The 22320-nt window shown below is 40.1% G+C and overlaps 2 protein-coding genes and 2 pseudogenes across 2 annotated transcripts in view; 3 read left to right on the plus strand and 1 right to left on the minus strand.

Annotated features, from left to right (window-relative positions):
• Positions 1-4260: 4260 nt before the first annotated feature.
• LOC121760445 lies at positions 4261-6195 on the plus strand (annotated as a pseudogene).
• A 1157-nt stretch (positions 6196-7352) lies between these two features.
• On the plus strand, positions 7353-8947 carry LOC121760446 (annotated as a pseudogene).
• A 7873-nt stretch (positions 8948-16820) lies between these two features.
• LOC121761647 (RING-H2 finger protein ATL16-like) lies at positions 16821-17965 on the plus strand. The gene has a single exon (XM_042157278.1). The coding sequence runs from the start codon at positions 16843-16845 to the stop codon at positions 17830-17832; it is 990 nt and encodes a 329-aa protein (XP_042013212.1). The 5' UTR covers positions 16821-16842; the 3' UTR covers positions 17833-17965.
• A 400-nt stretch (positions 17966-18365) lies between these two features.
• Positions 18366-22320, minus strand: part of LOC121762458 (protein KINESIN LIGHT CHAIN-RELATED 1-like) — a 12231-nt gene continuing 8276 nt past the window's right edge. Inside the window, exons 2-3 of the mRNA XM_042158342.1 lie at positions 20637-22320; positions 18366-18811 (exon numbers count right to left, since the gene is read on the minus strand). Of these exons, the coding sequence (XP_042014276.1) occupies positions 18583-18811; positions 20637-22318 (1911 nt within the window). The 5' untranslated portion in view covers positions 22319-22320 and the 3' untranslated portion in view covers positions 18366-18582. The remainder of the gene's footprint in view (positions 18812-20636) is intronic.

Raw genomic sequence — 22320 nt, forward strand, 5'->3', positions numbered from 1 at the left:
TCACTACTTTTTTTTCTTCCTCTCTCTTACTTTACTCATTTTTCTTTTCCTCTCTCTTACTTTACCAATTCTTCCCACTTACTTTACCAATTGTGCATTAAAACCCGTGTCGTTTCAAATGTTTCTATTTTTTTAATACGGAGGGAGTATTTGAAACATGTTTTCACAGAGTATTGGGGTTGCATGGGAATTTTCACTAATTTTAGGGCATGCTTTGGTAATTTTCGGTCGTGTGGTGGTCTTTCTGGAATTTTTAGAAGTTTGGGGGTAGTTTTGCACTTTTCCTAGATCTGGCGGGTGGAATTTGGCATTATTTAGAGCCTGGAATTTGGCGGTCGTGTGTCGTTTCAAATGTTTCTATTTTTCTGGAATTTACCTCATTACAAATTCGGCGCCTCCATTTCGATTGACTCCTCAATTGGAGAAGCTCCACCACCTCCTCCTCTGGCGACTGACGCTACTCCGACCAATGTTCCTTCTGTTCCCGGGTAGCCACCTCGGTTGTTAGTGGGCCCAGGGTAGCTCCCGATGGCGGCGACCGGTGCACCTTCTCCCCCGCCAACTCTTGCGGTGGCCCGACCTCCTTTGAACGATGTTGGCGGCGGCTTGGCCTTTCTTTCTTGCCACTTTTTATTAGCACTAAATAAACCTGCAATTATACAGAGTATATATAGTATAGCTAAAGGTCAGTATCGGATATCGAACACAGGGAAAACAAACACAAATTGGCTATCCTCTACTAGGCTTCATTCACTATTTGGAAAAACCGAAAGTTTTGAAGATTTTGAAAACTAAAAACAACTTGAAAGAAATAAAACAACTAATTGCAAATAATTAAAGAGGTAAAAATATGAGAGATAAGAGAATTCCAGGGATGTGCGTTTACAGTTATGGTTATACAAATTTCAACTACAATACCCTAGCACAGTTTATACTTCGATAGAACGAGTCACATAAGTTTTACCCATGCGGCACAAGCATAGATTACTAACACTAGGGTTGTCAATCCTAGATCCGTAACTCCTAAAAGCTCCTAACACCCTTGAAAAGTCTTCACTCTTAATTAACAATGTCGTTTTAAGGGAAGCTAATTAGTGTCTACTAAGTGGATCTAACTCGCCAACCTCCTCTCACGATTATGTAGCAAGTTATATTAAATCATCACCAAATGTGTCACTCAAACGTGAAGTATTATAGAACAACTTAGGGAAGAAATGAAGTAAAAACAAAACGGATATTAAATAGCAAAATGGAATTGTATAACCAAAGTCGTTACTAACACATCCTTAGAATCCTATGAATTTAGTTACACATAAATGAATAAGCTAAACACATAGAATGAAGGGAAAAACAAAGTGAACATAAGAACTAAAGCAATAAAACCCAAAGGTTGAATCCTTGTAGGCGGTTGTAGCCTTGATCTTCTCTTGATTCCTTCTTCAACCTCTTGCACAATGAAGAACTTTCTCAATTTTATGCTCTAGAATTATATGGCAAAAAGAAGACCCTAATGAAGAGGTTTGAGGGGGTATTTATAGAGGAAAAATTGAGCTCCATCAAATAAGGAAAAAAGTGGCTAAGTTTGGTAAATCTTGGGGAGAAAGTAGGTCAATTTCGTGCGCCGCATTTTCACAGCGGGCCGCTGCACCTTGGCCAGCGGTTGCTGCACAATGATCTGTAGCCTCTACCTCTTGGATAGCGGTCGTTGCACTGTGTTGCAGCGGCCGCTGTGAATATTCCATTAGCTTCGGAAACTCTTTGAGCAGTCGCTGCGCACTCCCCAGCGGTCGCGGTCGCTCGACGTGTTCTTCATTTCAGCACAACTTTCTCCGGAGCGGACCGCTCTGGTTCAGCGGTCGCTGAGCCCCAGCGGTCGCTGTGCGTGTTGCAGCGGACCGTTAGGCATCTTGAATGCTCCAGATTTCCAACTTCGAACTTTTGCTATCTTTTTAGGCTCAAATATGCACAAATCTCACAAAACACGTCAAAATACCAAAATAGAGAAAATATGCAAAATATGGACATGAATTGTGATTTAGACATTAAAAACGGACCAAATAAATACCTTAAAACAGTGCAAAATCTGAGCGTATCAACTCCCCCAAACTTACATTTTTGTTTGTCCTCGAACAAAACAATAAAGACACAAAATAGACGCACGGAATGCATAGGGACTAGACGTCGTAATTGCCTCAAGGTATGGAATAGATAGATCAAGCATATATTAATGCAATCAAATCAAGCAAGGCTTATTAGTGAACTTTCATTACTAACTCGTGGTACACCTTGATTTCATGCATTCACGTGTGGAAAACTTCCAAAGATCGAAAGTGATTCTTTCTCTTACTCTCACAGTGTATAAAGGTAAAGTGTATAAGCACTCAAATCATGCATCATGCAAAGTTTACCATAGGCTTGCTCAAAATCTAATCCCTCCTCTACTAGATGTGATTAAGCATCAAAAGTCCGAAAGGTCTTTATTTTTTGTTGTAATGTAGGTTCTTTGGTAGGTGAGGAATTTTTGGCTAAAAAGTGACTCAAAAAATAAAAATATCCCAAGTAGAGTTAAAATTACTCCACTTTTCTAAAAACCCAAGACACTTGATAAGGCTCATTTCATGCATCGGTTTATAGGTAAAATGTACGTTACTTGATTAGTTTTATTGCGCAAAACCAGTGTTAAATGTGCAGAAATGCTACTTGACCAAGGCAACTAGGTCAGACTGATCAAGCAAGTACAACAAGCGAAAATGGCCAGATTTCGGGGGAAGTTGATCAAGGGGAGTAATCAAGCAGTTAAGGAGGGGACCAATGGATGTCAGAAGAAGGACAAGCGAGGCTATGAGCTGGATGGTGCACAGCATTCTGTTATCAAGGACGATGTTCTAGAAGGGGACACGTGCTGGAATATGAGACGCAAGGACGGAGCTGAGTCACGATTCTGTTGCTTAAAAGCGTCGTCATTCTAGAAGAAGAGCACGTAGCAATCAATGAGTCACTCACTCTCAGCATGAGCGAATATTCCCTGCCAAGATCGTTATCCAGCTCGAGGTCGTGCCGAGCCTATAAATAGAGGATGTGCCACCACACAAAAGAGAGCCGATTCTTTACTTTCCGTCTAGTTTAGCTTAGTTCAAGTGTTTAGTTCAGTTCTTTAGAATAGCTTAGTTTATCTTAGATAAAGTAATGCTTAGTTAGAAATGGGGATTAAAGAAGCGCTGCAGAATACTTGTTATCTGTCGGCGTAGTCTTAAGTTTCCCAACGAGGCTCTTCTCGGTTTTAATTGCTTTCATAGTTGCCCAAGTATTAGCTTAGTTTAAATTTCGCGTTGTAATGAGTTTAGTTTTAATCAAAGTTACTTCCGTTTTCATCCTCGCATTTACTGCTTTAATTTCATCTTCAGGAACTTGACACAGTAGTTAAAGTTACCTTGATCAAGCTAGCAAGTTTAATTCTGTATAGAGTAAAATCAGTAGTTAAAAACTCACAAGTTAAAGCGTGGCAGCAGCCAACCCCCTGTTCACTATTCACACACTTGATACACCAACTTCTCTGTGGGATCGACCCCGAACTTGCCGCTTTACTGTTAAAGTAGTGCAAAATTGGGAGTTATAAATTACTTTGGTGGGTAAACGAGTGAGAGTGAGTTTGCATCGATCAAGTGGCAACGACATTTGCTAACTGATCCAATCGGTTCGGTTATCTTCAATATAACTCGGTCCAAATTTGCTTGTCGTTCGAAACCTGCTCACAAAATGGCGCCGTTGCCGGGGAGGCATGGTGTTATTTTATGTTTATGCGTAGTGCGTAGGTGTATATAATCTTATTTTCTTTGTTTTCTCATTTTTTTACTATCTTATGGATGAGAACACGAACCGGCCACCGGTACCACGCGGTGGACACTGGAATCACCCCTTCTATACAGAGAGACTAACGCTCAATTGGAGAGTCCAAGAAAGCCGGCGTTGTCACCACTCGTGTACAGAGCAGCATTAGAGCAGCAACAGCCACTGAACAACCTAAACAAACCACCACCTAAACAAGCAAGAGAATGGCCCTTTGTTGTGATGACTCCAAGAATCGGCTCTCTGCCCATGATGAGAAGGAGCCCACACATGCCATTGTCGGCTACTCCTGGGATGCAGACCATATTAGAGAGAAAGGTACATAACATAACATAACAAAAAGTCTGCCTTCATCGGCTGGTGAATCATTGCCGCCGGAGCTCGGAAGACAGACCAACACCAATCTAAACGAAAATGATCATCGAGGGAAAGCTCGTCCACATTGCCACAATCGACCCCGAGAGCAGCGGCGACGACGACGAAGTGGACGACCACTTCATCGACGCCCGCTCCCGGGGCAAATCCCTCGCCGAGTTCCGCTTCCGTGTCGAGGAAGCCATCAAAGGAAACTACCTCTTCACGACCAACGACGACGACGATGACGGGGCCCGCCTGTGGGGCGTGGAGGCGACCGATGCCGCCGTCCTCAGCAAGTTCCTCAAGGCCCAAGCGCTACAAGGTGTACGAGGCCTTCACCGCGCTGCGCAGGACGCTGCGGTGGCGCGCGGACTTCCGCCCGGCCGACGACGATCTGGCGCCGCCGTGGGACAACGTCTGGTTCGCGAGCGGCGCAGACAAGGAGGGGCGCCCCCTCTGCTACAGCGTCTTGGGAGGGAGTATCAGAGGAACCTGATGAGCATGGGGCAGCAGAGCTGCAATGAGTATCTGAGGTGGAGGCTGCTCTGCCTCGAGAAAGGCATCCGCCGTCTCAATTTCCAGTCTGGCGGCGTCGACTCCATCGTCCAGATCGTTGACATGAGGCACGCGGGCGGGCCCACCACCAAGGAGATGAAGCTCATTGGGAAGAAGATGATCGCGTTGCTCCACGATCATTATCCCGGCATCGTCCACAAGAATGTCAGTTCATACAGGGTCGCGTTAAAATAAAACTAATTTCTAATCTAGAACGCAGAACTTTCAACACAAATACATAAGTATATAAACATGATAATTTTAATGTACTACAAAATTGAAAAAAGTTATGGGTTCTGGATTGGAAATTAGAAATAGTTAACATTTGATCACAACCCTTTTTATATATATATAACGCGGCTGTGGATATATGCAGCTGATCATAAATGTGCCATCGTGGTTTCTGACGCTGAACGCTTTGAAGCTGCGGTTGGTGACGAAGAGGAGCAAGAACAAGTTCATATTTGTGAAGCAATCAAGAGTTACAGAGACACTTCTCAAGTACTTAATCAAAACATAAGTACTATTTACTAAAATAGATTTACTCTTGCTTGATTTATCCAAAATGCAGGTACGCTACCATAGAGAATACTACTGGTTCAATACGGCGGGCTGAGGAGAGAGAGAACGACACAGAATTCACAACCGAAGACAAAGTTCTCGAAGCTTATATTAGAGCAAATGGCACTGAACTCATACAAATACCCGTCGAGGTAATACATATTCTTAGGGTTCAAACCATCCCATACCACAGAATTAGAAAATGTGCAAGCAATAAATATAAGGCCTATTGGGATGTGTCCCAAGAACAAAACTATGACGCTTTGTCCCAAAGTGAACAATATCATGCTAATGTGAGTTCAGGTGTGCATCGACGAACCCTGACACATACATACTAATGATTGTTTCAGGTAGGGTGAGTGTAACCTGGGATTATAACTGTGATTGGATACGACGTGGCGTATAGAGAAGAGTTCGTGCCAGAAGACGATTGCTCATACAAGATCTTGCTGCAAGAAAGAGGATGGGAGAGGGCATGAGAAACTCGTTCTACATAAGAGAGGAAGGAAGATTGTGATAAGCATAGTGAATCATTCATTCACAAGGAAGAAGGCTTTCTACAGGTACAAGACCAAGGCAAGTATGCCTATCCATAGGATCCACAATTGAACTCACCATTTCTACCAAATCACATTACTTAGGTTTTCGGCTAAACAAAGCAATTCTATCTGCATGCGGTAATAAAAACATCAGATAATGTTGCTAATTGTAGTTGATTTTCGATCGGTTGACTTTTTCTTTTTTTTTTGTTCTGTTTTTGGGGTTTTGTAATGTGAGATATCCGCGGCTACTAGCTAGCTAGAGGCGTGCTGCGAGTAAATCTCGACATGTTTGATTTTTGCTTATTGGTTCTATGTAATTTTTTGTGGATGGCAACTTGCACCATAGAGTAAATGTGTAGAATCCAATGTTTTTCATGCAACACTTGCTAACATTTTTAGCAAAAAAATTCGTTGTTTTGAACTTGAGGTAACAATTATAAGAAGTGTATATTTTTACATCATGTTAATATATCAAAATTTTCTACAATGATAGTTTTCCATAGTTTCCTGTAATAATATTATCGATAGACGAGCCGCAAGTGCATATATGATTAAGAATTACACGAATTAATTGATCAATCATCTATAATGAATATTTCCCCTAGGGAAGGATTCATACAATTTCCGTTAGTATTTTTGAAAATATAAGGCCCAATATATTGGCAAGAAAAGAAATCAAAAGCAAAGTCGATAGGTGGGAATCAAGGAATACATATATCAAGGAATCCTAATTAATTAAATCTTCTACTAAATATAAAAATGAATTGTAAGGAATGGGACAAATTAAGTTTGATGATTTGAAAAATGTTATTAATCTCTATTTGTTGAGGTATCAAACATTGGCAAGTAGGATACATTATTATTGCAGAATGACGAGAACTTGTTTTTAAAAAATAGTCTGATTTACATAATATAATCTACACATAATTTCAAGACATAAACAAATTGGTAGCAGTATTTTTTTTATTTCGAGAAGCGTTGATGAAATATGGGAATTGGAACACTAGAAAAAAGTATTCCCTCTGTCCCATTCAAGATGACCATATTCTCGAGTGGCACGTGATTTTAGGAAGTGTTGTTAGGTGAAATAAAATAGAAAGGAAAAATGTAGTTGAATATTTTAATGAGGAGAGATAAGAGAGGAGGTTAATTTCAAAATTGAAAAGTGATCATCTTGTTTGGCCAAACAAAAAAGGAAAGATGACCATCGGGAGCAGTATGAATATTATCCACAAAGTTGAGTGAAATTGAAATATGAGATGAATAGAAATAGAAGAGGGTAGACGTATGTGACCTTGTTTGCATCCAAATACAAATGATAGATAAGTGAGAGATGAAGTTTGTCATTATTAGAGAGAGAGTTGTAGCACAAAATCATAGGTGGGAGGCATGCAGCCATTAGTTTGCAGAGTGTTGCATGCAAAATGGTCTATAAATACCGACGCTTCCGCTTTGCCACTTCTCAGCATCAGCATACAACACAGCACAGCCATGGCCAAGCTCTCCCTCTCACTTCTAAGCTTTCTTGTGCTGCTAGGGTGTGGTTACGCCATTAGAGAGCAGCAGGGTGAATGCCAGGTCAGCAACATTGACGCTCGGGAGCCGTCCTACACCGTGAGATCGGAGGGCGGACAGACCGAGTTCTGGGATAACCACAACAATGAGTTTAGATGTGCCGGCGTCTCCATCCGCCGCCACATCATTCAGCAGAGAGGCCTCCTTCTGCCTGTCTACCACAACGCCCCAGTTCTCGTCTACGTTGTCCAAGGTTAGTTGTATAATAATTTCGGAATATACTATTTCTATGGATTCATGGTTTCATGTACTCATGCAAATTATGCAGGCAGGGGAACTTACGGAGTTCTGACCTCTGGCTGCGCCGAAACATTCGAATCAGGCCAACAACAACAATTTTCTCGGGAGGAAAGAAGCCAGAGATTCAGAGTCGACAAACATCAGAAAGTTGAGGAATTCCAGAAGGGAGACGTCATCGCCATCAGGGCAGGTGATGCTCACTGGGTTTACAACGACGGCGATCAAGAGCTTGTTGTTGTTGTTTTCCACCACAACTCCAACTATGCCAACCAACTCGACCAAAACCCAAGGGTATGTGGGTAATTATACTAATACATACTCATATACTAATAAATATATGCTTTATTCCAATTTCATCCAACTAATTATCCAAATTTTGCAGTCCTTCTTCTTGGCCGGAAACCCGGGCAGCGAGCAAGAGGAGGAGCAATACAGGAGACTGCGCGGAAGCCAAGAAGCCCAGTCAGAATTGGGAAATGTCTTCAGCGGTTTAGACGAGGAGTTGTTGGCAGAGGCATTCAACGTCGATGTAGAGACCGCCAAAACGATGGAAGAGGCCACATTATAAGGGCAGAGAAGAGCATCCAGCTGATCCAGCCCCACCGCAGCCGCCAAGAACAAGAACGTCAACACAACGGCCTCGAGGAGACCTTCTGCAGCGCCAGAGTCAAGGAGAATCTCGACAGAGCTTCACGCGCCGACTTCTACAACCCACGCGCCGGAAGATTCTCCAGCCTCAACAGCTTCAACCTTCCCATCCTCAGCTTCCTTCAACTCAGCGCTGCCAGAGGAGTCCTCCACAGGGTAATTATAATGGCAGTATTATTATTAATTGGTTACTAATAATTCAAACTTACTAATTAATTTTACTATTATTATTATTATTATTATACATAGAATGCTATATTCTCACCTCACTGGTACACCAACCCCACACCCTGATCTACGCCACCCGCGGCGCCTCACGGGTCCAGATAGTCAACCATCGTGGCCAGGCTGTGTTCGACGGGCAGCTCAGAGAGGGCCAGGTGCTCGTCGTACCCCAAAACTTCGCTGTCGTCAAGCAGGCTGCAGAGCAGGGATTCGAGTGGGTTGCATTCAACACCAACGAAAATGCGGCCATCAACACCTTGAGCGGCCGCACATCCGCCATCAGGGGACTTCCGGTCGATGTCGTTGCTAACGCATACCAAGTATCGAGGGAGGAGGCACAGAAGATCAAGTTTTCGCGCCAGGAGACCCTCATTTTTAACGCACCCCACTCTGCTTGATCAAATCAAATGTGTATCTCCATAAATAAATGTAAATTAAGTCTCAGTCTCTATCAGACCAATAATAATGTTTGATCCCAACAATAAGAGATTAATAGTAACATTTTTCAGAGTATCAAACTTTAATTGTCCCACTCCCTACAAATCATTTTTATATTTACTTCCTACTACAAACTATGTAACGCCCCACTTTTTGAACCCTAATTTTCGAACCCTAAAGTACTTGCATTTAATGCTTTTAATGTTGCGAAGTCCGTGTATTAATTGTCGAGTGGAATTGTTGTTGGATACTTTTCGTGACCTAATTTTGAGTTGGAATTTTGACTGGGTCAACTTTGTTGAATATGTGACGTGGCTGTTTTGAATAATTGATGTGAGGTGAATTTAATTGTTTTTGAATAATTGATAATTTGTTATGAGAGCTAGAAATTTGTGAAGTAAATCACAATGCGAATTTAAATAATTCATTTCTGTGAGGAATATTTATTGGACTCAATTTCGTGTGGGATCCGATAAATTGAATAAATAATACAAAAATCCAGTCTTATGGAAAATAAATTGTGGGTTGCACAATTTAAATAAAATACAAAGGACCGTGAATCAAACTAATTTAATTAAATCTTTTCCTCTTTGACTTGGTCACCAAGACTTTCCTTAGTTCAAATTTTAAATAAATATTATGCAGAGATTTTTCCTCTCCTCCCCCGTGATCTGCAAATAAAATTCTAAAGAAATAAAATTAGTCAATCCTAATTATTTTTTGTGAAATTAATTACCCATATTCCACCCCATTTCCCACGTTAAAAAAAACATATCCCACTCCGTAAATCTCTTCCAAATCTAAACCACAACTAACTCCCAATTATACTCCCACGTTATGCAGTATAAATCTCCATACCCTATCTCTCCACCTAACACCAATTCTGCAGTCACCCTCAATTCACTTTTGAATCACAAAAAATTCTCAAGGCGGCAGAGAAGAGAGAGTTCATCATTCTCCCCCTCTCAATCCTAATTCCACCGAGGTAGCCATCCATCTTTGTTCTATCTCACTAATGCCACCCTATTCAAATCAAACTCATGGAATATCTTTTAACAGAGAGGAAGCATAGAGTTAGACAAGCTTTTGTTCAAGCCACACACGATTCAATCCTTTCGCTTGGTAATTTCAGAAATCTACCATCTCCTTCCTCGCAAATATTTTTCACACAATGACGTACAAATCCCGTTCTCTGGCAGGAACCGAGAACTAAAATCAGGGAAAGTGTCATCATCTATTCTTTCACAATCTGTCAGCAAATTGAAGGTATACACTTTCCCCATCCAAATCCAATTCCATACTTGTGCATCTCACGAAACCAGTAACCGAAGCAAATCAATAATTCGAACAATATACAACAAAGAACCGAACTTTAATTCGTGAAACCAAATTAAGAACTTATCTTCGGGGCCGCGGGAGTGGCGACGCAGCGGCTGTTGCGGCACCGAGCGACGGCTATGGGTGGGGGCGTCGAAGCTCTAATTTGCTGTTCAATTTTTTTGTTGTGAATTTGAGAGAAAGCCGACGGTATGGAATGGGAAGTTTTGTTCTTCATTGTTTATTTGTGCTGATTTCTTTATAAGTATTTTTAGTTCGTAGTTTCTTTAAAAGAAAACGGGATGTGAGGGTACGTGTAAACAAATGGGAGTTTTTGAATTCTTATTATATTGTTTTTACTTGAATTGTGTTACTAGTTCAAAGAGGAGGTGGAAAGTGACAGTATTACTTTGGGAAGGGAGTATGTGTACGTGTATTTTTTTTTTAAATAAAAATGGAAGTGTACTCTTTTTCTTGTCTTTCATTGAAGTCAAGAGCTTCACTTTTTATTTAACTATTGGGCTTTTGTTTTAAATTAAAATTGACTGAATGAATTTATTTGGTTGGGCATGTTTCTAATATGAATGGTTGGGGCGTGATAGGGCAGAATTAATCAAAAATACCTAAGCCCCTAATCGTGAGAAATTGGTAGTCTTGAACGAGGAAGATAATTGGAGACATATGATGCATGCATCTTATTTATTTATTTGGAAAGTGTGTTGATTTATATGTTATGTAAATTCTAAAGGTGATTCTTCGCAAGTGAATCGTGATCGCAAGGGAAAGAATATATTTGTGGATTAAGCACTCGAGGTGGGCTTTCTTTTAAATAAGGACAATGTCCTAAATATTTTATCGATAGGAATGAAACTATATTTATCATGCCGTGATTTGATTTTAACGTGCCTATCTGATGTGGCTTTTGCCATTATTATTTAAATCGAATTTGGGTCCTCGTAGGGCCGCAAACCCTACTTGGATTAGTGTACGCATATGGTAGACCATGTGCTAGCGTATGGGTTGGCCGGTCTAGTGACTTGGTTTGTGGCCACATTCCATATCATGTATGTGCAGATATGGTTAACGTCTATGGGAAAATGACTGATCAGTCGACTTTTTACAATGGAAATGATTTTGAGTGTCTCGGGTCTTTCTAAAGCTAAACCCCGGTGGTTACTTATCGATGGCATGATAAATATTATTTTGATAACTTGTTTTCGGCATAAGTTCACTAGGTATTTTTATAGTACTCAGCCCTGCATGTGTTTTCCTTATGTGCAGGTTGAGCGGCGATGAGAAATTTGTGGTGTTGAGCAATTAAAATTGAAGTATTATTTGGTTATCTTTGAACTTCGAGTGTCGTTGTGTCTCCACACATGATGTGACTCTTTCTCTAGAACACTTTCGCTAAGGTATTGTTTTTACTCATCATTTATTTAGCTTTGAACCTAATTATTTGGATATTTGAAAACTTGATATCTTTTGGATAATGTCAAACCTTTGATCGTTTTTTTTAAATATTAATTATTGGTCAAACTTTTTATTGAAACCCTAGTTTTCTTCGTATGTTTACTAAGTTCTTTTAATCACGATAGCCCGTATTCATTAACTCTAAAGGGCGGTCGTGACAGACTACATCCAAAAAAACAACACAAGTACTTATTTAACACAATGCTCATCAACAAATACATTCGTACCATTCGGCGCCAAGACATGTGCCACTTTATTGTTGGCCTTGTTGACTAAATATGTATCTGTTGAATTTCTTTTTAAAATTTATGCAAAATTTATGCAATCACGTAACATCCCAACTTTTTCAACCTTTTTATTCGTTCTCGTAGTGACGTCGTTTGTGCATCCGAAAAAATTTTCGTCTTTATTTATTTGTCGAGAGAAGTATTTCACTTTTTGGGACCAATTTGAAAAAGCCCAAAATATTTATTATTTCTTCCAATCCTGCAGTCAAATCCTCAGTCAACATGAAATCATTCTCCTAACCTTATTCTACACGGTTTATTCATCAATATCCCTACTCCCTAAAATCTCTCCAACCACCAAATCCATCCATATCTATCAGTTTTGCCTATATATATCCCATCAATCCCACGATCTTTCTAAACATAAATTCAATACCAAGAAAAATCGGAAATCTCATAATCAAGATTTAGAGCAACCGAGAGCAAGGAGAGACTACAGCAGCAGCGAATGGCGGACAATGGCTGCTCGGCTGAACGACGGTGACAGCGGGCACAAAACAGCGGCAGTGCTGATGGCATACAAGAAAGAGTAGAACGAGGGAGAGGCCGGGAGAGTGAAGTGCGACGCCGAGCTGTCGCACGCACTGCAGCAACAGCGGCAGTGGTTGTGACTATGTGAAACTGAGAGGCGACGGGGCATACTACTACTCGTGGCGGTGATGGAGCTGAATGACGGTACAGATGGATGAACGACGGCGTAGAGCTGAGAAACCGATAGCTGGGAGACATGAGGTAACATGAATGAGAAGTTTGAATTTATTCTAATTTGGGATAACAAGAGCTAGTATGTGGGTTAAATGTGTGGCTGGAAAAGATGAGTGATTAATGGGCTAATTCCATGTTTAAGTTGGCCGAGAGGAATTATTTGATGGAATGAGTTTGAGCATGACTTTTTGAAGGAGTTGGGATGATTAGAGTTTATTTCTTGGGCTAAAGGAAAATAAATGTGCTTGGGCAGATGAGTGGATGCGAATGGCCGCTCGAGCACGGAAATAAATGAAAGAGAATAGAAGCATGAACTAAATGAAGGGATTTTCTCCGCGGATAAAACGGAAGTCGAAGTAAGGAATTCAAATTCAGAAAAATTAAACGATTGAGGTGGGCTTTCGAACTAAAGTGTTTTCAAGAGCTTTCGTTTTAATATATTGGTTTGAGCATCATGTTATATGTGATTGATTTAGTATATTTATTCCAATGAAGAGGCGAGATATGTGATCAAAGTGAAAGTGTTGTTGCTCATGTTATGTGGTGCTATGTGTTGATTTATTGAGTGACATTATAAATTGCTTGGCTTTGTTGATGTGATGTGAATTGATGCTCGACCTTGACAGAAAAGTGATTTGTGTTTCAAATACGTTTATGAGGAAAATAAAGTTTGCAAAGGGAATATCATGCCAGGTTTTTGGTTTGAGAAATGTGTATCTGTTTGTTAGCAAGGGAGTTGTCCCTACTAGACCTATTATAATCGAATTCGGGTCTGACTAGGGAGTGAGTCCCTACTCAGGCTAGTGTACACCAGTGGGGATCGTGAGCCGTCTTTTGGGTCGGTCGATCTAGTGATCGAGTTTGAAGCCACATTCTCATTCACGGGATGTTGATGTTGATGAGATTGATGTTGATGTTGTTGATTGCTTAGAGGGGAGTGAGTCTCTACTATGAGTTTTAATCGAATTCGGGTCTTAGCAAGGGTGCGTCCCTACTCGGACTAGTGCACGATGAGGACCGTGAGTCATCGAATGGGTTGGCCGGTTTTTGTGCTCGTGGAAAGTGGCCCCCTTACACGGCACCCTAAAGAACAGATATGGCAGTTTCTTAAATAAATCAAGGAGAAATGGTTGTGTTTTGAAATGATGAGGAAAAAGGATTTGAGGATGAGTTGAAAGTTTGTGTTGGAGATATTTTTAGTGTCTCGGGCCCTTTCAAAGTTAAAACCCCAAGGTCACTCAATGGTGGCATGATAAATATTTTTTATAAAATTGTTTTGGCATTTGTCCACTGAGTGCATCAAGTACTCAGCCATGCATTTCTTTTTAAAAATGTGCAGGTTGAGCGTGACGGGTGCGGTGGGTGTTGAGCAACACCGTTGAAGAAATTTAAGTGTTTAGAATGTGTCATGTCTTCACACGTGGCATATTCCTTCTCTCAAATGCTTCCGCTAAGTAGTTGTCATTCTTTTGAGTTCTTGTATCACTAGGATAGTATTCATTTTTGAGTTGTTGATTGTTGAGATACTCTGATTTTATTCGAGCTATTCCCATTTGTTTCGAGCTATGATCGATCTGCGTTGTTTTCCCCCTTTCTTTCCCGCTTCTTTAACCCTCCCCTAGTCACGATCAACCGTGTTTTCTATCCTTAGAAAATGCGGGCGTGACAAATCATCTACTAGTGGATGAAATACACACCTCTTTCTGCAATATAAAATTAAATGTGCCTCTCCATAATTAAATGTAAATTAAGTGTCATCGTAATTCAGAGCAATAGTAATGTTTAACGGCTTTTGCCCTACGGCCAATGTTTGATACGAACAAGAGATTCAGATTTTTCAAATTATCAAAGTTTGTCCCATTGCCTGATTAAATTTATACTTCTCCTCTTCTTACTCGCAATTTTCTTTTTAGTTTATAGGTTTATTTTCTAATATAGTTAAATTAGTATTTTAAATTCAATGAAAAATCATTTAATAAAGAATACTTAATTAACTATAACATATTACTAATAACATTCCATGTAATCAAAAAAATCAATTCTTTTATCACGAAAATAAAAAAAAATGACTAGATGACTAGTCATTCTTTATCACCAGTGGTGGTAGAGGAATCCAATGACATCCCTGTAATGACGAAAATAAAAAAATGACTAGATGACAAGTCATTCTTTATCATAAGTGGTGGTGGAGGAATCCAATAACATCCCATGTAACCACGAAAATCAAAATATGACTAGATGACAAGTCATTATTTATCACAAGTGGTGGTGGAATCCAATGACATCCTATGTGCTCACAAATGATAGTGGTGGAATCTTATGCTCAACAAATAACTTCTACTATATATTTACATATATACTTCACGAAAAGTACACACAAATCCTCACAATTATTGAACCAGCTCTCCCCAAAAATTGTCATCAAGTTCTAATTTTGATACTTCCAATCTTCTTGAAGAAAATGATTTGGAAGAAAAAATTGTTCTACGAAATGAACAACTCGATCAATTGATCGAGGATATAGCTATTTGGCTAACAACTCTATTTTCATAACCTACAACCCAGATAGTTAGAGCTAAAAGGCAATACATTGAAAGAAAACGCGAGAATGACTTAATTCAAATCCTAAAATTACATAATTTAAATTCAAAATTTACTATTTAGTCCTAAAATCAAGTAGTTCGGAAAATTAACTACCACACTCAAGAGCTACGCAAGAAAAATGATGCAGGATATCAGCTAACGGTTGCCAAATCTCATGTGATTGATTAAATCTTCCTATAGTTGGGTGTGGGTGGAGGTATCGCGCGTCATTGCCCGAATTGCTACTGTCTCGCGCATTTGGAACGGCACACCCCAGCGTGACTGATTGCTTTGTCGAACAAATTGTTGAACCATAACCTAACCATGAAGGAATTGTTTACCTGCGGTTTTGGTTTCAGTTTCGTCCAATTTAGGTGGTCGTGTAGTTTTGTTACATGAAGGGTGTCAATTTAAATTAATACAGTATAAGATAGTTTAAACAATTTGTTACTTCGTTTACCTGATATTAAGCAATAGCTTGTTGGGATATCTCATCTATGAGTTGGCTGCGGTTTGATCTCCTTAATTTTTCATGAGGGGTAACACTTTACTTTGATCTTGCCAATTCACAATGGTTAGATCAAGAAAAAGAGTAATATTTTGTATAAATTCTGTAATTAAGTAATTAGGCAATAGCTCAAAAAAAGAGTAGTGATGAAGTCTCCCACGCTCCTCCCTCTTTTCCTAATCTCCTTCCACACCTATCATAATTATTTCATTCACATTATGTCTGCACTTTGGTCATCAACTATATTTTATCACTTTCCATGGAATGAATGATATACTTGACTACTAAACAAACCACAATGTAGAGAATCCCATTGAGATCTCCTTTTTTTTGTAAATTAAATATTGACAAAATATTGTGTCTTAGTACACCGAGTGTTGTTTGACATGTGAAAATGGTTTTGGAAATACAGACATTTACCAATTTCAACCCACCTCGTTTCTATAAATACTCTACAAAATTAGAAACTTTGACTTTCTGTCAAGTGTAGCAATAAGTCAACAAAATTTGAACTAATCATGATGCTATCTTCTGAAAATAAATCTCTAATACATTCTTGAAATTAGGAAATCTCACATTACTAAAAACTATTCTGCCATAGAAGTTATTCTTTTATTCAATTTCCCATTTTTCTCCAACTCCCATGTCTCTATGTCTAAGCATCTTCACATCACATGCCACTACTCTTCTTGAAATATTTCTATATAAGCCATTTTTCTATAACCTTTGACTTTTAATTTCCCATACAATTCTCTCTCTCTCTCTCTCTCTCTCTCCATAATTTTTTTTCTTTCAACTCTTGAACTACATGTCATCCCATTTGGAATTGGATCCTATGATTGCTTAGCTAACATCATCATTTTCTTCAACTTATGTCAACCCATTTGGTGTTGTATCTTATTATTACTTAGCCTATCTTCATCAATTTTCAACTATTCACTCCAATATCCAAGTTTCTTATCTAACACACATATTCCTCCCTCCTATGAACTCTCAAGCCGTACCACCGCCCATCAACGGCCAGCCTCCGCCTCCGGTCTCCGACGATGGGTTCCCAATGCTAGCCGTCGCGGCACTAGGCATCACAGCCACGGCCTTCCTGCTCCTGAGCTACTACATCTTCGTCACCAAGTGCTGCTTCCGGTGGCACCTGATCGACCCCTTGAGGCGCTTCCCCACCCGGAGGGCGCGCCTCAATGAGGATCCACCAGCATCCTACTCCCCCGAATCGTGGCAGAGCCGCGGCCTCAACGAGCTTCTCATAAGAGAAATCCCAACATTCCAATACAGCAAGCAGCAAGGGGAGAGCAGCAGCATCTCCAAATGTGTGGTCTGTCTCAATGAGTTTCAAGAAAGCGACATGCTAAGGCTTCTGCCCAAATGCAGCCACGCATTCCATCTCGACTGCATCGATGTATGGCTGCTCAGCAACTCCAACTGCCCGCTGTGCAGGTCAGCAATCTCAGGCAGGAACCGGTACAAGATAGAGAGGATCGTTGCGCCAAACTCCTCCCCTCAAGAACCACGGCCAGCAGTGGGCTCCATCTTCGGAGGTGATGAAGAGTTTCTGGAGATTGTAATAAGTGGAGAGGATGGAGCTACCTTGTCTGAAAACAGACAGCACGAGAGAGGCGATTCGAGCAGGTTCTTGGTGCAGCAATCTAGAAGCAATCATTCTTCAAGAAAGTTTGGCAAGTCCAAGCACAGGAAAGCTCGCCACGGTTCAATCATGGGAGATGAAGTCATCAACTTGGGAGAGAAGGATGATCAATTCTGCATCCAACCTATCAGAAGATCCTTCTCGATGGACTCTGCTGCAGACCGCTGCATTTACCTGTCAGTTCAGGAGATTCTGCGGCAGAACAGGCAAGCTGGTGAGGCTCCGAGCAATGAAGAGGGCGGCAGCAGAAGCCGGAGATCCATCTTCTCCTTCGGACATGGCAGAGGGTCAAGAAATGCAATTCTTCCCTATTGAGACAAACTAAGTATATCACAGCAAATCCACACTTAATATGTTTTGTTTTGTATTTTTGACTAGGATAGGAGATTTTTCAGATTGTAGGAAACAACATTCATTAGAGAAATGAAATTATTATCAAACAGTTACAGAGATGCACAAGAATGAGAATTACATAATTCTTCATGAATGAAAATGATTGTTTTGCAAGTTTACAGATCAGTTGAAAATAAGATGTAGTGTGAACAAGATCTAAAAAATATGTAGAATAGAAGCTTGGACTTAAGATTCAGACTTCAAAAAATAAAACAATATCTCACATCACATGCCCTGACTACTGATTTACTAGTAATATTGTGTGTGTGTGTGTTTGTGTTTTGGGTATATTGCATCTCAGATTAGTATCAGCTGTTTGACCTGCAGTGAGATTAGGACATCTTGTTTTCGACATTCACATCATCTTTCATGTAAACGAAATCATTCGATAGTTCCTTATACCGATAAGGCTTTTCTTTCTGTAGTAAATTTCAGTAAACCAATAAGGATGGATCTGACTGTAAATAGAAGCATATTGGATTGATTGCGTATTCATAAGATCTTACATCACAAAGAAACCGTAATGGAATATTCCTGCTCTACTCTACAAACATTGATCAACAATAGACAGTAAAATGAACAGAGACAGCATGTTTGTGTTGAGATGAAAGAGGTGAACATAGCAGCTGCCCCAACACCTTCATTGTGTAACAAATTTTTTGCTCCATGGTGTTACCTCTTTATAGCCGAAATAGCAGAGCGTGAATTCTCCAGAGAGCCGCCTCCATTCTCATCTGGATGAGGCAATGCACTCATAAGCGTTTCAGAGACTAGAGTACTAGCTTTCAGCTTTAATTGCTCCAGTACTTGAATAGCTTCTTTCAGTTCGTCTTCTGCACTCGGCCCGTGTCCCTCCCAACCTTCAACTACTTTCTCCTGAAAGTTCATGGCTAGCGGGTAACTGCAGCAATTGAAAAAGAAGAGGGTTACGCAATATAGTTTCCTCACCATTGGATTTCCAACCAAAATTTACAATCTTGTCTGCCTATGATAAAAGGAGCTATCAAAATGTGCAGCTACCAAACCAGAATAACCAGGGGCACATCAAGTAACTATTTTCAGTCTTCTTGTAGGTTAAGAACATAGCATTCAATTAATGGAACTTGAAGGATTAATCACAAAATTTAAATCTTTGCACATTTTATAAGATTCTAAGAAACTCAATCTCCAAGATCAAGTAAACTAAAGACCAGCATTACTTGATCAAAGTATTATTTTACCTCACTTATCAGGATGGCATTTGCCCGTATACTAATAAACCTCTATCCCTATAAAATGTGACAGTACTAATGATGTTTTCCAAAAATCGCAAAATAAGAACAGCATCCGTTTTCAAGTTCCTTTAAACAGTGGAAATCTGTGTTATTGAAGTTGTCATATATGCATTAATGAACATCACTGTTAAGAGGTGAAGATTGAATAGTCACTATCTGTCGATTCAAACTAGCATCGTGCGTAATATGAAAAGTGTACAAGAAGAAACAGAAATGTCAAACGCCAAACCAACAGTATGACTGTATGATGCTTCTGTAAGATATTATATATAGTTATCATGTGCTTAATCTTCTGAATTAGGATACTTTGACAATATACTACATTATTATATTAGAGGGTCAGTTACATTTAAGAATGAATAAGTGTGCAAGAAGAAACAGAAATGCAAAACACGAAATTTTAAAGTAAACAGGCTTATTAAAGTGAGAATTGATCTAATATGTGAACAGGTTCGCAGTTAGAATCTGAGATCCACAAAAAGGCAAGAATATGAATTAGGGTGGAAATTTTTTAACCACTTATGATAATGAATGTGTTAAAATATCCACTACAAGCAACACATAGAATCTACCCAAATTGACTAAAATAGCCCCAAATCACATGCATGGTACAAACTTGTCAGGACCAGCAAATGCATTTGTCAGTCGATTAACACTAAAATTTCAAATGAAATCAAATATAGGAAAGAATACACAATTATACATATGAAACCTAAAGTAAGAGTGTCACAAGACTCGAGCAGAAAAAAATTGAAAAAGTTCTCTTACTATTTTTAAAGCCGAAAGATACGCCAGTGGTGTTTAAACTGAAGTATCCGTCAGTAGAGATAAGTAAGTAGAATTTCTCACAGATCAGATTTGTCCACTTGTCAGATTTTCAATTGTCTATTTTCCATTGATTAAGACTCTACGGATATAGTAATTTACTGGTCCTTTAGTTTAACTTCTCGAGGATAATGAGGGTTTTTTTAACAGTTACAGCACAAAGAAGAAAATCAAGGTCACCACACAGCACAGGGCGCATAGCACAATTTTTAGTTGTATTTCCATCGTTATAAAGCATGAAGAAAGCAATCACTCAGACAGAGAGAGTTCTTTATCTTGACAACAGAAAACATATTCATCATCCCTCTGTTGACACTCGAAGAAAATCACACAACCAAACATAATGAAGAGTTTATGTTTTCATGTATCTTATACACAGAACAGGTAAAAGCAAGCGGTTTGATTCAGTTTAGGAATTAACACATCCTACAACTGGTGCATGTGGTCTTTGTAAATGATAGTGGAACGTACTTTTAAACATAATATTTATGAGATACTTTTGTTGCATTTATGAAGTGCTCTCAGAAAGAATGAAATATATTTTTCTAGTATCGAAAATCATAAAGCGCTAATGCAAGAAAAAATAGATTTGAAATCAATCAAGGCAAAGATTTTGTGAACGTTTACCTTCCCATAGCCGCATATGCTTTTGAAAGATTCTGACATGCTTCTATTGAATCGGCATGATGTGGCCCAAGGGAGACATCCATGATCTCTTTTGCATATGCGAAAGTCTGGGCAGCTGACTGCGGCCTATCTAACTCCATGTAAGCTGCCCCCAAGTTGTTGTAAACATATCCCACGCTGAAGTGCTTCAATCCAAAACTCTCTTTCAACCTTTCTGCAGCATCTTCCAGATACGGGATTGCTTCTTCCACCTTCCCTGTTAACAGTAGCAGCCAACCAATCCTAGCAGAAACACTTCCCACGGAGTGCTGCTCCTGAGGCAGCTTCTCTAACATTGCCAACGCCTTCGTCAACAATGATATTGCAGTTTCAAATTCATTCATTGTCTCGTATTGTGTTGTGATCTCCATATACGCTTCCACAACTACAAGAGGAGAGCTTCTCTCTTTCTTTTCGAGAACTCCACAAGCAATCTCCAGACATTTCTTCGCATCCACAAACTTCTCCTGATTACACAGAGCTTTGGCCATGGAAGTAAACACCATTGCATGTTCCTCACTTTCTTTCTCAGTCTGCTGCACAACGCCCTTCAAAGTACTGATAGCTTCCTCATGTCTCCCTAAAGCAATCTGCATATTAGCAGCATCAATCTCTGCGCGAAGTAAATCAGCACTACGGCCCCATTTCTTCAACACCTTTCGCGAGAGCTGATTCTGTTCCAAAGCTCTATCATGCTCTTCCAACCCAGTGTAGATAACTCCAAGAACCCTCCTATCATAAGCTACCTCCACCGAGTTATTACCAAAATGCGCCTTGTGAATCTCCACAGCCTTCTCACAAAACGGCAACGCCTCTTTGAAATTCAGAACAGCAACATAGGCTTCTGCAACATCCCTATTAGCATTACCAAGCTCCTTACTATCTTCATCAAAAATCATCTCCTTAATCTCCAAAGCCTTCCTCAGATCAAGAATGGCCTCTTCCCTCCTCCCCATCGCCGTCTTAACATTAAACAATTCAAACCAGACCGCGTGCAGAATCGGCAAAACCTGATCAGGACTGTAAGAGCTCTCCCCTTCAAGCTTACTCAAAACCCTATTAGCCCTACTCAAATACCCCAAACTCTCACTGAACCTTTTCAAACCAAAACTAGAAGATCCTAACAGATGCAAAGTCATCGCAATTGGCAACGACATTTTCTTCCCGGAATCACCCTCATTCTCATCGAAGATTCTCAGAGCCCTTTGAGCGAATGACAGAGTCTTTTCGGGATCATCGCCGTCACGGTCGAGTTTGAGGCCGATTTTCAAGCAGGCCAAGGCTAAATCCTTCTCGTCAAAGGAGGCCTCCATCTCCTTAAACGCTGCGAGCATTTCGTCGAGCGATTCGGCGGCCTCAAACGCCTCCTCGAGCTCTGATTTCTCCTTGATTCTCCTCTGCCGTGACGACATCTGCGGTGCATCCTGGGAAAAGGGGTTCTGCGCGCTGAGATTATGAGGTGGAAACCGATTGGAATAGGAGGTGGAGAAGCGTGAAGATTGAGAGGCAGGGGAGAATTCAAGAACGGGTTTTGGCGGGGAACTGAGAGAGGGGGCGGAGAAATCTCTCGTAGATAGAGAAATTGGGATTCTGGGATGCGGTTTCCGGATATGAGAAAGGAGCTTGAATGAAGCTCTTCTCATGG

The sequence above is a fragment of the Salvia splendens genome, chromosome 13 (genome assembly GCF_004379255.2).
Source record: "Salvia splendens isolate huo1 chromosome 13, SspV2, whole genome shotgun sequence".
Taxonomy (NCBI): Eukaryota; Viridiplantae; Streptophyta; class Magnoliopsida; order Lamiales; family Lamiaceae; genus Salvia; species Salvia splendens.

Bases quoted from the DNA above. Each gene is read 5' to 3' on its own strand.
- LOC121761647 (XM_042157278.1), top strand. From the start codon at position 16,843: ATGAACTCTCAAGCCGTACCACCGCCCATCAACGGCCAGCCTCCGCCT.